This window comes from Siniperca chuatsi, linkage group LG22 (genome assembly GCF_020085105.1).
Source record: "Siniperca chuatsi isolate FFG_IHB_CAS linkage group LG22, ASM2008510v1, whole genome shotgun sequence".
NCBI classification, from domain to species: domain Eukaryota; kingdom Metazoa; phylum Chordata; class Actinopteri; order Centrarchiformes; family Sinipercidae; genus Siniperca; species Siniperca chuatsi.
Window position 1 is genome coordinate 9,686,632 of NC_058063.1, and position 14,890 is coordinate 9,701,521.

At 39.1% G+C, this 14,890-nt stretch overlaps 1 protein-coding gene across 11 annotated transcripts in view; it reads left to right on the top strand.

Moving 5' to 3' along the window:
- Positions 1-14,890, top strand: part of LOC122869672 (collagen alpha-1(XXV) chain) — a 154,044-nt gene that overhangs the window by 91,389 nt on the left and 47,765 nt on the right. For all 11 annotated transcript variants that reach the window (XM_044182869.1, XM_044182870.1, XM_044182877.1 and 8 more), the window contains exons 5-6: positions 8,649-8,675; positions 10,841-10,867. In XM_044182869.1, coding sequence (XP_044038804.1) covers positions 8,649-8,675; positions 10,841-10,867 — 54 coding nt within the window. The remainder of the gene's footprint in view (positions 1-8,648; positions 8,676-10,840; positions 10,868-14,890) is intronic.

Below are 14,890 nucleotides of genomic sequence, written 5' to 3' on the forward strand. Positions count from 1 at the left end.
CTAACCTCTGCGTCCAGATTCCCCCGACGAGCACCAGCCACTTGTGGTCATCCGTTCCTGCCCATTCTGCTCTGATTACTCACATCCCTGTCCTCCATTAGATTCCCGTCTTGAAAAAAAGTTCCCCCAGGGGTGACTGTAATATGATTGAGGGTTCCCATGCAGAACTAACAGATGGAGGTTTACATATAGATATGTTTTTACTTGGATGTCTTTTACTCTGTTTCAGGTTTGTGCACGTTTTGAAATTGAGTAGATTTCACTTCCAATGGAGCTTTAAGCTGCAAATGGCTAAATGCACATTTGCAGTTGCCTTACCACTATTTCCACTCTGGCATTGGTGCACTTAATTATATTTGTGTATACAGATGGGACATTTCAACTTTGCTGGGTAGAGAGGTTATGGGAAATGTTGTGAGAGAATAAATGCTACATTATTTTCCTTGCATAGTGCAAAAAGTGTCACTCCTATTAACACCTCATTGTGGGTAGATTGTAATCTTTAAAGAAAGAGTGCAGCATTTTGAGAAATATGCTTATTGACTTTCTTGCCGTGAATTAGATGAGAAGATAAATATCATTCTTATACCTGTATGTTAAATGTGAAGCTGCAGCCAGTTAGGTTAGCTTAGCAGGAAGACGAAGCTGACTGAAACAGCTACCTTGACCATGCTCAAAGGTAACAAAATCCGACTACCAGCATCTCTAAAGCTCACTAACACAGTAAATTGACAAAAAACAGTAAAAACAACAATTTGTAGCTCCAGGTTTTATGTGCTTGACATGTTGATTAGTGAGCTTTAGATGTGCTGGTAGGTGGATTTTGTTACCTTTGGACAGGTCCAGGCTAGCTGTTTTCCCTTACTACTAGTCTTATTGCTAAGCTAAGCTAACTGGCTGGCTGTAGTTCCCGTCAAAACACGACAGCGGTATCAATCTTCTCATCTAACATTCAGCGAAAAAAGCAAAGGAACATATTTCCCAAAATGTCGGATTATTCCTTTAAATCAGCCAAATGAAACTTAATCCATACTGCTGTGAGATCTAGAACTTCTTTTAGTTTCAATGTTTGGCAAAATTGATGCATCACTTTACTGTGTGAAATGCGTGAGTCAGGGTTTAGTCCTTTCGAACCCTTTACTTTGGCCCTCTTCCCACTTTTGTGGTGAGCAGCACTCCTCACCTGCCCCCCTCTTTACTTACCCGTTCCCTGTCAACACTTGGTGCCTGGAGGATTGCTTTGCTTAACTTCCTGTGTACACACATGTTTATTAATATTGTGTAGCTGTGTGAGAAAACCATATGCCTGTAAAGAAGAGGTTGTAAAAGCGGTAGTTGTTGGCCTGTGCTCTCAGAGATGCCAGTGCTCCAGGGTGAGATGATTGGATCCATGTGGGCAGCAACTGCTGCCAGCCGCATTTGGCCCAGGTTCCACAATGAGGATATGAGCTTGGTTTGATGGATTGATTTTCTGGACCTCGATACATTTAACAGGTCACTCTGATGAAAACTAATACAGCCGAGTCCAGACAGAGGTTACATGTACATCCCCTGTTCCTGACTTCTTGCATCTTGTTGGATTAGGTGGATTGCTTCACAAGATTGTACCAGCAGCTTGCAGCCAAACCCACGAGAATTACTTTGCTCATGTCAACAACAGCTAAAGCAATGGACGTGAGCCAGCCCCTCGCCTCGCACTGCACAGTCAGGCGAGCACTGTCAAGCTTTCATCCATCATGTTCTGAGTAAATTATAGGAGAGTAGGAATGTGAAGAATGGATATTCAGTGTCTTGCCGTCTATGTGAGAAAATGTGAAATTAGGCTGACAGAAGTTTCTGCTTCTGAGTTAGTGTGAACTCTGCCTGGATATTTAGTGTCAGAGTAGGTTGAACTATTTCTTTGTTCATAACAGGCCTTTGAAAACAGGACCTTATCCTGGTTATGTATATGTAATAATGTGATTACACATTTGATCGATGTGTAATCATATTATTACATCATATTTTCTGCATCAGCTCCATACTTAACAGCTAAAGACCAGCACTGCAGGGTGAAAATATAACTGCATAAAAGATCTGCATAAAAAATAGTAATTACAAGTTGAGCAAGAAAGTTCATTCCTTACCTTGAAAATAGCAGATTGACAAAATAATCTTAATTTAAAGGTGGTGTGGATTTTTTTGGTAAACAAACAGAATTATGTGTTTTGCATTCAGTAAACATTGCCACAGGCACATTGTTAAGATTATTTGCAGGTTACCACCACCGATTTTCAGATCAGCAGAATAGCGTGAAACAAGCGACAGGAAGTTGTATTGCATGTGTACGACACAAACAGAACAGGGACCCATTAGTAAAAACTTTGCTCCATGATGCTACTAGGAGATAATATACCACCCTACCTAATGTGATTTCTAAAAAGAGTGACATACTGTACATACCTCATCTAACCCGAAAAGAAACTAATATATTAAAACTCTCAATAGATATTTAGGTACTCTATTAACAGTTCTTAAAACTATTTTTCATTGTTGATCCAATGAAAAGCCAGAGAGGCATCTCAGCACATTAATAACTTGTTTGGCATACAATATGAAAGTAGAAACCAGATCATCCACTCTACAGTAGGAATTGGTAAATGTGTTTGGAAGTGGCACAGGTCAAAATACATACAGGGAGCTATACAAGCACAAAATTTAGGATGAAATAAAATAAATCCTGATACTACTTCTTCCATACAATTGAATACAGGTCAACACAGAACACATGAAAATCTAGCAATGTGTGCAATAATATAGGTGCAGTATTTTAACGTCTTCATAATCATCATCTCAAGAACCACATATGAAATGTACCAGGATCAGGATTTTATTGAACAGAATTTACTCTTTCCATGTAATATGAAGTATTGTCAGATTTGAAAGGCAATGTTCATGTTGCTTGTGGGTTTGGCCCCACTTCCCTTTGCCATTTTATACTTCCCCGAAGACCTCTCCATATTTCTCCCCCACTCTGTTTTAAAGGTGTCAGGGGTTTCCTCTTTTTTTCATACCAACAGCTCATTTGGGCCATTGCAGGAGACAGTGGTCATGGTTTGGCTTAGAATGAGAAGCTGGACTTGTATCTGTATAGAAAAAAGCTTAATCCTGATCCAATGGTAACCATAAACTCGACAATATCATGCACACAGGATGTTCTGTTACAAATCGTCTCATGATGGAAGTTTGACATAAGTTTGCCCGGCGTTAAGCAGCAAAAGATGTGAGGCTTACCATCAACGTGATATGTGTCATTTTCAATAAGTGGGTATAGTGCTTCTCCGTTGGGGCAAGTGCATTCTGTTTATCACCACACATATGAAGGGCATAGTTGTTATTTTTTAAGTCACTTACTAGGACTAACCTTTAAAGAGTTTTTCTGAATAATAATTGTTCCTCCTCCTACAGTAACAGTGAAATACTGTCTGTCTGTACACCAGTACTCCAAATTCACAACCAAATCCAAAATGCAAACATGTTTAGAGCATAGAGTTCCTATAGAAATCTGTTAAAGGAATAGTTCGATATTTTAGGAAATAGGCTTATTGGCTTTCTTCTCGAACGTTACATGAAAGGATCGATACCACTCTCTGTACGGTAAATATAAAGCTACAGCCAGAAGTTGGTTAGCTTAGCTTAGCATAAAGACTGGAAACAGGGGGGGACCTCTAAAGCTCACTAATCAACACATTGTATTTCATTTGTTTAATCTGAACAAAACCCAAGGTGTAAAAATGGTGATTTGTGGTTTTACAGGGGGTTATGTGCAGTAAAGTTCGGGGACTCTCTGTTGGATGCCTAGCAACCTCACACTGACAGGAAGACCTCTGGCAGTTACTTGCCCCACCAAGAAATAGGATTTAGTTACCTTTGGACAGAGCCAGGCTAGCTGTTTACCTCATTTTCAGTCCTTATGCTAAGCTAAGGTAACCAGCTGCTGGTGGTAGCATCATATTTACCTTACAGACATGAAAACGGTATCAATCTTTTCATCTAACTTTTGGCAAGAATATGAATTGTGTTTCCCAAAATGTCGAACTATTCTTTAAAAAAACATAAATGGTTTGCAGTTTTTGAGATATGCATGTGGTCATTCCAGAATCCAGTGTAATATGAATACAAAGGTGTTGAAGGCACTATATCAAGAAAGTAACTTGCTAACGCATAGTGAGCAGGTTTGATCAAACAGAGGCAATCTGATGAGCCATGGAGCACCTGCTAAAGGGCTGCTTTTGAAAAAGAGCCAGAGCAAAAGCAGTAAAAAGATGTGAAAAGCATACTCAAGTGCTGATTAGAAACCTTCCTTGGGGCAGACTGAAACCACAAAGCTGCAGAGACTGCTTGACAAATAGACACCCACTGTAGTTCTACTGTAGTACAGTTCGCTCCTTTGAAATAGTCTTTGCAGGAGAGCTGTTTAATAGTCTCTATAAAAGACCCTCTCTGTACTGGCTTAAACCTTTCGGAAAAGCTCCAGTGGATGCTGTCTGTCCAAGTGATGTGCAAATGATGGGCCGTATAATGAGCAGGTGCAGACTGTGTAGCGAAATCATTTCCACATGCTTTATAACCAGTTGGAAGAATAACATGAACAAGGGTTTTTGGGCAAGATACGGTTAGGTGTGTCAAAAGCAGTGAAATATAAATCTACCAGTATTGTAGTTACCAAGTGGTTTTATATGATTGATACAGTTTAACAGGCATGATAGGATTATCAAATTCAATTCAATTTTATTTATATAACGCCAATTCATAACAGAAGTTATCTCATTGCATTTTTCCTATAGAGCAGGTCTAGACCGTACTCTTTATTATAATATTTACAGAGACCCAACAAATCCCACCATGAGCGAGCATTTGGCGAAAGTGGCAAGAAAAAACTTCCTTTTAACAGGTAGAAACCTTGGACAGAACCAGACTCAATGGTCTATATATATATATATATATATATATATATATATATATATATATATATATATATATATATATATATATATATATATATATATGAGAGAGAGAGAGATATATTTTGGGGGTGGGGGAGAGGGAAACACAATGCAAATACCACCTAGAATTTTATTTTTTTAAATAGTAGAAGAGTAATTGTAGTGTTAATATTAATAAATTAATAATAATAGGAATGACAGCTATAGGAAAAATAATGTCAGCATCAGTAACAGAGCCAATAACAACAACTGTAGTAGCAGTTGTCGAGCAGGAACACTGGGGCAGCAGGTGGCCCACAACCACAACTATAAGCTTTATCAAATAGGAAAGTCTTAAATGTGGAGATGGTGTCTGCCTCCCGAACCCAAACTGGGACCTGATTCCACAGGAGAGAGGCTTGATAACTGAAGGCTCTGGCTCCCAGTCTACTTTTTGAGACTCTAGGAACCACAAGTAACCCTGCGTTATGGGAGCCCAGTGTTCTAGTCAGGTAATACGATGGTGCCCGCCCATTAAGAGCTTTGTAGGTGAGGAGAAGGATTTTAAATTCTATTCTGGATTTTACAGGGAGCCAGTGCAGAGAAGCTAATATTGGAGAAATAGGATTTCTTTTCCTAGTTCTTGTCAGTACACGTGCTGCAGCTTCTGGATCAACTGGAGAGTCTTAAGGGACTTATTTGGGCAACCAGATAATAAGGAATTGTAGTAGTCCAACCGAGAAGTAACAAATGCATGCACAAAAGATGCTGTTTCAAAAGGAAAACCTTTGTAATACAGTATATCACTAGTCACATGAAGCTTAAATGCCCGATCTGTTACTTGAGTTACTTGAGGCTATGTAGAAAGACTTTGGAGTAGCTTAACTATTTTCAGAGAAAGAAAAATTTCAATTTTATAGCTATAACACCTGAACACCATCTGTGTGAACACTACTTAGCAAGTGGTTGAATGGTTGAAATAGTTAGCTCCAACTAAAGGATAAACAATTCAAATAATTAGCTACAAGTGATGAATAAATGATTAAAATAGCTAGCTAAAAGTAATGGATAAACAATTCAAATAGATAGCTAAGTAATAGATAAATGGTTAAAATTGATATCTAAAAATAATCGATTAGTTAGTTGAAACTAAATGGATAAACAGTTGAAGTAGTTAGCTGATAAACGGTCATCATTGGCTGAAAGTAATGGATAAATTGTTCAAATAGACAGATAAAAGTAACTGATAAACAGTTACAAAAGTTAGCTAAAAGTAATGGATGAATGGTCGAAGCAAATGGTGGTGTTGAGGAAGGGGTACGCAAGTTTATCTGACATGAGGGGGAACATCAAAAAGGTTGGGAACCACTGACTTCATTAATCAAACCTATTTGTCTGGGATATCTACTGTAGAAATCCATCCAACACCTGTAACCCAATTTTCCTTATTTATTTCCCCACAAACAAAAGATAGACTTGCTTTTTGCTTGATTATGAAAGTTCAACATGGAGTTTCACAATGTTGCTGCACTTATCGTGAAACAATCTAGATTTATTGAAATGCTACATCATATAAAGCAGAGTTTTCATATCTTTCTACATTATGGTGCCCAGCCATTTAGCCCAGTAATTTGTTGTGCCAACTATTTGTATTTTTCAGTCCAAGATATAAGCAGGTTTGTGCAAAAAGCGGTTTTATTTATGTACTTTGTTGTAGCCATTCATATGTTTGCAGTAACAGCTTGTCAATAGCCTTCTATTGACCAAAGGCAATTTTCCATGACAACAAAAAGCCTGCTCTGATTTTCTTTAGCTGCCTTACATTTTCAGGAACATGCTGGAAACTTATTTAGCCCCTCTGGAATGCCTCTACATCATTATAAAAATAAAAGTCATATTTGATTCCAGTATGTTGCCTCTGTTATTCCCCCCCAGGGAACCGCAATCGGAAACATTGTTTTTATAATGCCGCATTTTGTGTTTACAAGTGTGTTGTGGCTCTTTGTATGGCAAGTAAGCAGCAGCTCCAACCTCCTTATATGTGTGTGTGTGTATTACAGCTGCATTTCCCATCAGCTTTTGTCTGGGCTTGTTGAAGCGAACACAGTTCCCTCACATTTGAATAAATGGGATGATGCACTCCAAGCTACCTCTACAGGTTCACAACCTCATGTCCTAGTGCAGATCCAGTTGGGAATACATCCACTACTATACATAAATGAAAAGCTACAGATAGTTAACTATGCATCAAAAATAATTTCCATAGGCACTGAGCAGGCTACACCTCACTTCCCCCACAGTAGTGTGGTAGAAATTGGCTGAGGAAAACTGCTGGACTACCTCTGGAGCATTTCAGTTTCAGACTGTGCTACGTGTGCCAGTGCAGTGGAAGCCTGTCTATGTCTGCAAGCCTGCTATTCTGGGTCACTGGTCCATAGATTCATAGGAACAGCCTCCAAACATGGGTCTTATACTAATGTCATCAATCTGTGGATTAGTGTCAGTTTACTTTTCTCTGTGTCTGATATCTTCAGAATCAAACTATGTTTGACCAGTATCAGCCTAGCAAAGTAACTACTGCAGAGCTATTACTATGGTTGTATTGGTGACAGCTGAACAACTTGTTCTTTTTACCTGAGGACATATGTAACTTTTTTTTGTTACAAAATCAATGACAAAGCTAGAAGAAATGCACAATTTCCCAAACCTTGGAAGTGATTGTAGAAGATTCAGATCTGTTCTGAAATATTAACTTCGTCTAAGAACCAGAAAAAAGTGCTTTGATCTAACAAATATAGTTGACAGAGCTTTTTCATGTGAAATACAGATTTGTATCAGTATACATGGCACAGCAATCTGTTTCTGCAGGGGCTCAGGAACATTGCTGCTAAGCGGGTGGTCAGTTAGTCACTCTTCTGACACTGATCTAATACTGATTTTTCCAAAGCTAGCTTTTTCCAAAAGCGCAACCTCAGAGGAAGAAAGAGAGCCCAGCATACTGGGATACATCCTTCATCTTGAATGTTAAAAATAGTGTTTTTGAGCACAAGCTCATTAGGCTCCAGCATATGGATGCACACCTCATTGTCAAATCCTCTACTTCACCCATGATCTTTTACAGAGCCCACCCAGGAGCCCCTGCCTGCTGAAAGACAGAAATTGGATGCAAAAACTGCCTCACAAAAACTGTGTTAAAAAATAAAAATAAAAAATATAAAAAAGAGGTGTTCCTCTTGTTCAGGGCACATTTTTACAATGTGCTTGCCAATACTTGGTTGGAGATTGCTGGATTTGATCCTCTAAGTAAACATGGACTTGATTTCGGCCTGTTTTTGGTTTTAATTGTATGTTTGTACAAGCCCTGCTGTCTACAATGCATAAGGTACCGGTTCCCAGTCTGTGACAGGGCATTTTAATCAAATGCTGAAACAGAATGTTTGTTTCATCAAAATTCAATTAGTTAGTCTTTTGATTTCGCCTTCTCAGACAGCTCTGTTTGTTTATTGGCTAACATGATTGGTCACCCTGGTTTTACAGTTGTTGTGGTGTATCACATCTTACCAAAGTGTGCCATGGCACCGCAGTGATTACAAATAACTGACGTGGACCATAGTTTGTCATTTTCTTCCTATTTATTTGTTGTAAAAAAAATAAAAAAAACCTATCCTTTTTTTCTCTTTGTAGGGCCCTCCAGGTCCAAAGGGTGAAAAGGTGAGTCATTTTATATTTTGTTTGATTCATTGGTATACTGTTTAAAGCATAGTTCCATTTTGGGAAATACACCGCTTGTTTGCTTTCTTGCCGAGAGTTAGTTAAAAGATTGATTCCACTCTCATATCTGTGTGCTGCTGTGAGCCAGCAGCCGGTTAGCTTAGCTTAGCACAAAGACTGGAAGCAGAGAGAAACAGCTAGTCTGGTTCTGTCCGAAGGTAACAAAATCCGTCCAGCTAGACTAGCTGTTTCTCTCTGTTTCCAGTCTTTATGCTAAGCTAACCGGCTGCTGGCTCCAGATTCATATTTAATGTACAGACATGAGAGTGGTAACAGTCTTCTCAGTAAGGAAGCGAATACGCTTATTTTAACTATCTCTTTTATGAAAGGTGATATTTTAGTCTTTAATATCCAGCCCATCAAACGTTTATGCAGGTCAATAAAAAAAGAATAAAAAAATCTTTGTTTTTGTTCTAATCACTGTCAACTCAAAGAGTATCATTTTGCATTTGTGGCAATAATTCGCATTCAAGTCATCCTGACCTTTAAGTCTCGGAGTCTGAATATTTAAATTCTCCTCTTGTTCACAAATCGACAGCACTGAACATTAATGACTGAAAGCCAGAGCCCAAGTTCAAGCCCTTAAATGCCTCGCTGAGCATTCCTCCATAAAGCAGCAGTGGAGCATGCAAAATAATCACACTATCTCTTTATAAGACTGCAGGACTTGAGGACAAATGTGTGCCCGTGCCTTTGCTTTGAAAGACTAAAACCAAGTGATCCCTTGATTCATACCAAAGTTGATAAAGTCCCTGTATTTACTTATAATGAAAACAAATGGCTTAAAGTAAATACTTAAACATCCATACATAAACTGCTACTGGGGAAGATCTGTTCTGTTTTACAGGCCAGCAATGAATAGATTAAGTATTTATTCATATTATGTATGAAGTAAGCAACAACTTGGGCAATAGATCCTTATGTTTATTATTGTGCTGTAAAATACAAGACATAAAATGAAATAGCGTGAGAGTACTAACCAGAGGTAAAGTCAAACACAGAAAAACAGTTGATTACAGCTGTCATCTGCATCAAGTCGCACTCTTTGGTAACTGGTGATTTCTAGTAATGTGGGTTAGGGAATGACATTGGTTGTTGTCGCTGACCGACGTAATGAATCAACAGTGTGATTTCTTATTTGGTGTCCCTTAAAGCAGAAAATAGAAGCCATAAGCATGGCTTTTAAAACCAGATTTACACAATTGTCGAGCATCCATTATGACAATCGTGAATAGCCGAGTCTCGCTAATTAGATGCATGTTCATGCCTCTCATGTGAACCACTTCATCTGCAGTTTAACGAAATGAAAAACAACTGTGTGCATTCCTCCCACCCAAGACGAATACAGCGTGCAATAGTGTGGCCATTCACAACTGTTTTCCCATTAAAATCCGACTGCCCAATGAAAAATTACAAATATTCCAAGAGCTGTTTTATTTGAAATTGCTCAGGCATTACATTCAAGTTTGTTTGAGCAAAATTCCCATCCATGTGTGATAAGTTGTTCGGCTCATTTTACTGCTGTGGCTAAATTGTAACTCAGCCAACAGGAGAGCGGGAGTGCATCAAATGAGATGGTTTAAGGATGTTCAGTTATCCGATTCTAGAGAGATTAAGGTTATATGTCAGGGTCCAACATTTGGTCGTCCTTCAGTTGTTTCAAACAAAAGTGTACTTTTGGTTTGGTTTCACTCTAATGTGATAAACCCACAGTCTTCTACACACAGGTTGAAACCAAACGTTTTCTCCTTCAGGAACATTCTCCGTCCATCTACCCCCCCCCCAAAAAAAGGCAGAAAGCCAAAGATCTCTGGGACATAAAATCTGGCCTGGCAATGCATTTCACCAAACCCACCAAACCTCACACCACTGCTCTCTTTCTTTCTCTCATACCCAATTCATGTCAGTCCATGTTATCGTAAGTGATTTTACTCTGAACCACAATGAATAGTTGAGGGTTCCTGTATTATTTTTCTTTATCAGTGTGTTCTGAATTATGCCTCAGTGATTTCGGTGTGAGTCTCAGCTTATTATTAGCACTGTACTTGTGTCCGTGTGTTTGACCCATGCATTTCAAGACAAATTCTTTTTCTTGCCTTCCGCAGGGGGATCAAGGCGACCAGGGACCACGGGTATGCGGTTTGCTCCGACTTCTTGTGATTAGCTGATGAATGTGACTGTGTGTGTCTCCCCCAGCAGAATTGTGGGCAAAAGGTTTGAGATGCATGAAATTCCTGGGCTAGTGTTCTTCCCATCTGGCCAAATACAACAAGCATTTCAGCACTGCTTATTTCTACATCAAGAATAGGCAGGGAAATGTGCAAAGATACCTTGGAAGGCACGACATGATGTACTTTTTGAGATGCAAAGACCTTTTTTTTTAACCTCTTGTCTGCATATTGAACATGAGAACAAGCTTTTACACATCAGCAGAGGATATCTGCTCAATCTCAGCTATAATCAAAAGCCAACTAGCTCTGTCTCTATAATTACTCCTGATTCACTTCAATCCTCAACGTGACATGGCGTATTCAGAGCTTTAATCATTTCCAGCTCTGTAGTTTGACATTTCTATAAAAGTGAAGCTTCTAAATGATGATGTGAGTGCTTTTCTGTGCTTGACAGACTCTGAAATGAATTACTCTATCTCCACCTAGCAGCCAGCGTGCCCTAATTTTTCTCAAATAATGGTTAAAAAATGAGCCCTCTTTGAAAAACACTATGACTGCACAGGTTTGTTTAAAGTAGATTGCATTAACCGGGGTCACATGTGCACATGCATTCACCCACTTTTCACTTCCTCTGTATCTGCTGTCTTCATCAAGAGTAGATCGTATGGAGTCAAAGTCACTTTAAATGCCTGTAATTGATTTCCGTGAGAGCAGAGAGCACATAGAGGTTAGAGCACAAGGACGAGAGAACACATCAACACAGAGGTTTGTCTTGTCACCGGAACACCAGCCATCTCCCAAGTGGATCTGATCCCAATTCTGTAATGGCGCCCACCCAGACGTTAGTAGTTTGCCAGTTAACTTTGTCAGCCTCTCCTCCAGGCCAGATCTGCACGTCAAAGCACCACGTTTCTTATGATTTGGAAGTTAATACAAATCACCTTCCCTCTGAAATTTGATTAGTGGTCTCAAAGTGATACATCTTATGTTACACATGGGCACTCCTGAAATGACAGCCACATTCACTGAGATTGTGGATTTCTGAGTGGATCTACAAATATATTTCCAGCTCTATGATATCCTTTGTTAATTTTTAATGATATAAAAATTATTGGATAATCATTAGTTGCAAAGGCTGAATCACTGCGAACAGGCAGAAAGGAAATATCTTAGCTCTCTAGCTGAATTGAATGGAGTAAACTATTTGGATAGAATTTCTTGGGTTTTGCCCATAATTTGTACCCTTTTAACATAGAAAATGGAGTCATTTGTCTCTATCGGTTAAATGGTTTACACTTTGGAAATAGGAGTGTGGCTGACAGAGTTGTAACAGAGACCAGCCAGGCCCTATTTGTCGTGTAGAGTAAATAAACTGTCCACTTCAAGATAGCATTTCATTAACTTCCAATTACAGCTAAATTGTCCACTAACGGGTACAAACTAACTCACAGTCACATATAAAGGACCACAGGGGCGTGAAAGCAGTCTAGGTCACCAGCAAATCATATTACTTCCCCAGAATGGCATATTGACTTTGCACATTAGATTAGTAGGTAAATGTAGTGGAACAGTATAAGAAAGATTTCCTTAATAAATGAAGGCATAACAGGACAAGTGCTGCCTGACCTTGACTCTGTCTGGCTAGAAATTAAGCTCATTTTATGCCCATGATTGACTGTGTGCAGAGAGGCTATTAAACCCATATGGAGGTACATGTAAACAACAGTGCATGTCAAGAATATGTCCTCTACACATCACATTCTACCAGATTACATCAAATGTAAACAGATTCAAATTTAGAACAATTCAAAGGGACAGACTATTTGTGTTTACATGTATATACAATATGTGTATGTCTTCACAAATCAAAGGGTCAAGTCAAAACTCCCTCATCCTTTGTGGCCAAAGACGGTGTGAGAATTGCCGCATGGCCAGCAGAATTTCCACACAGACACACACTTCCTCTGCCTGCTCCCCACATGTCAGGGTCAGCCATTTGTCGGCCCCAAAGGTCAAAGGCCACATCCAAACATCACAGGTTAACCATGCAACAAATAATAAATTGGCCATTTTTGACAAACAAATGTGTGGCCACCTTCGTTCGAGCTCCACTGGCGGGATATAATTAACAGGAGTTACTGGCTATGGGTATCAGCAAGAAAGGTGTGTGGTCTACAGGTGTCAGGCAAAGGTTGGTGAATTCCTGGGTCAGTTAGAGGAAAAATTCCTGTGATTTCACAAAAACTCTGCCCTTGTTTGTCCAGTACTTTACTTCTCACATCTTGGGATTTGACCAATTTAAATGTTCTTCCAAAATAAAGAGACTGTGATTATGTAATTTCCAGGATTTGACTTTTCATGAACAAAGAAGTGTTTCACAGTCTACTGTTTGCACATGAAATCAGAAGCCTTAAAATGAATTTCACTTGAAATAAATTTGATGTATCAGATTGATGCCAAATCTGAGGCTTCAAATGAAAGTTCTATTCCTCTCTTAAATGTATTGAAGCCATCTGTGCACAGAATTGGTAATCCACTCCACATATAGATATTCAGAAAATGCCAAAGCATGTATTTGCTTGGGATGTTTTGTGTGTTTGGTGTGGTCGAGGAGATGCTGTTTCTGGCCAGTGCCCTTTGACGGCTGTTGCTGATTGCAACCGTAGTAAACAAAAAGCCTGATACGAGGACAGTCATCTTGCTGCAGGCAAATACATACCAATAGAGCTCCTCACCAAATAACCAACATCCGTTTTGGAGGAGAAAAGCAAAACAAAGCAGTCTGTAAATTGTTAGGATTCTCTATCAACCGCCATGTCATTATCATTCTCACACATAAACATCAGCGCAGAGGCAATGCAGGGTGAGCACTAACCCACACCTAGTCAAGCTTTTCTCTTCTTCCTCTCATCTACTGCAGAGAAAGCAGAAACTACTGGTTTTTGGTCTTTTTTTTTTTTTTTTTTACACATTTCAAACATATTGGTCACACTGGCCGCAGCTTCTCTCTAATGTCTCCCCTAGAAAATGTATCAAAATGATTGTAAAAGCAAAAAGGCTACAACCCAGAAAACAGTCACTTGGGCCAGCCTGCACATGCGCCACTATATTTTCATGCCTGGAATCTTTGTATTGTCCATTCCCCCCTGACCATAATCCAGTACTTGTTTTTCTTCTTTGTCCTCAACATGTTTGAGGTTGTAAATAACTTGAGAAATATTTGCGCTTCAATCCCAGTTACACACAGCATGGCTATTGTCTGCAGTGTAAGAGTATCCATTGCTCTGTTCTGCTGCAGGGCTGAATTAAATCAGCCTGCCTTGAAAGCCATATTCTTAATGAGCCATGATTTTTGAATTATCTTTGGAAAACCAGAGGGATGGCACCAAAGCCTTGTTTGGATAGGCCAGATTTTATCTTAAGCTTGAATATAGAGGAAGACTGACCTTTTATAGGGCATGTTTATGCTAGTGTGCCAGTCTTTGAGAAATACTTTCATCAATTCATTCAGGTTGGATGTTTACAGTGGAGCAAAACCTGCAGCATGAAGATAAATAGGAATATGCAATAACTGTACAAGCAATGTGGTACAATCTTTGCATGTTTTTCTTTACACTTACACTTAGCTAAAGCTAAAGACATTTACATTTGACCGTTCGCTAAGCCCCTCCTTCCCCCATTACTGTTGCTACACCTGTCAAGCTTTCACATCATATAATGTAGTTTACAATGATATCGCCTGAAGATTTACTAGATGACATTTTGAGTCATTTTTGAAGCAATAGGGCATTGATTTTATACAGTAGTAGATAAAAGCAGGCTAGCTAATTAAGCTAACGTGAGTTGGTTGGCTTTTTAATGTTTCCAGCTGAAATTGAACAAGTGATTGAGGCTAAATCTAACAGGTCAGCATCCTCACCAGGTGATAAGCCATGTAGACGACGTATAAATAAAATATTAGTATTGTGTACTGCAGTGTAGAGC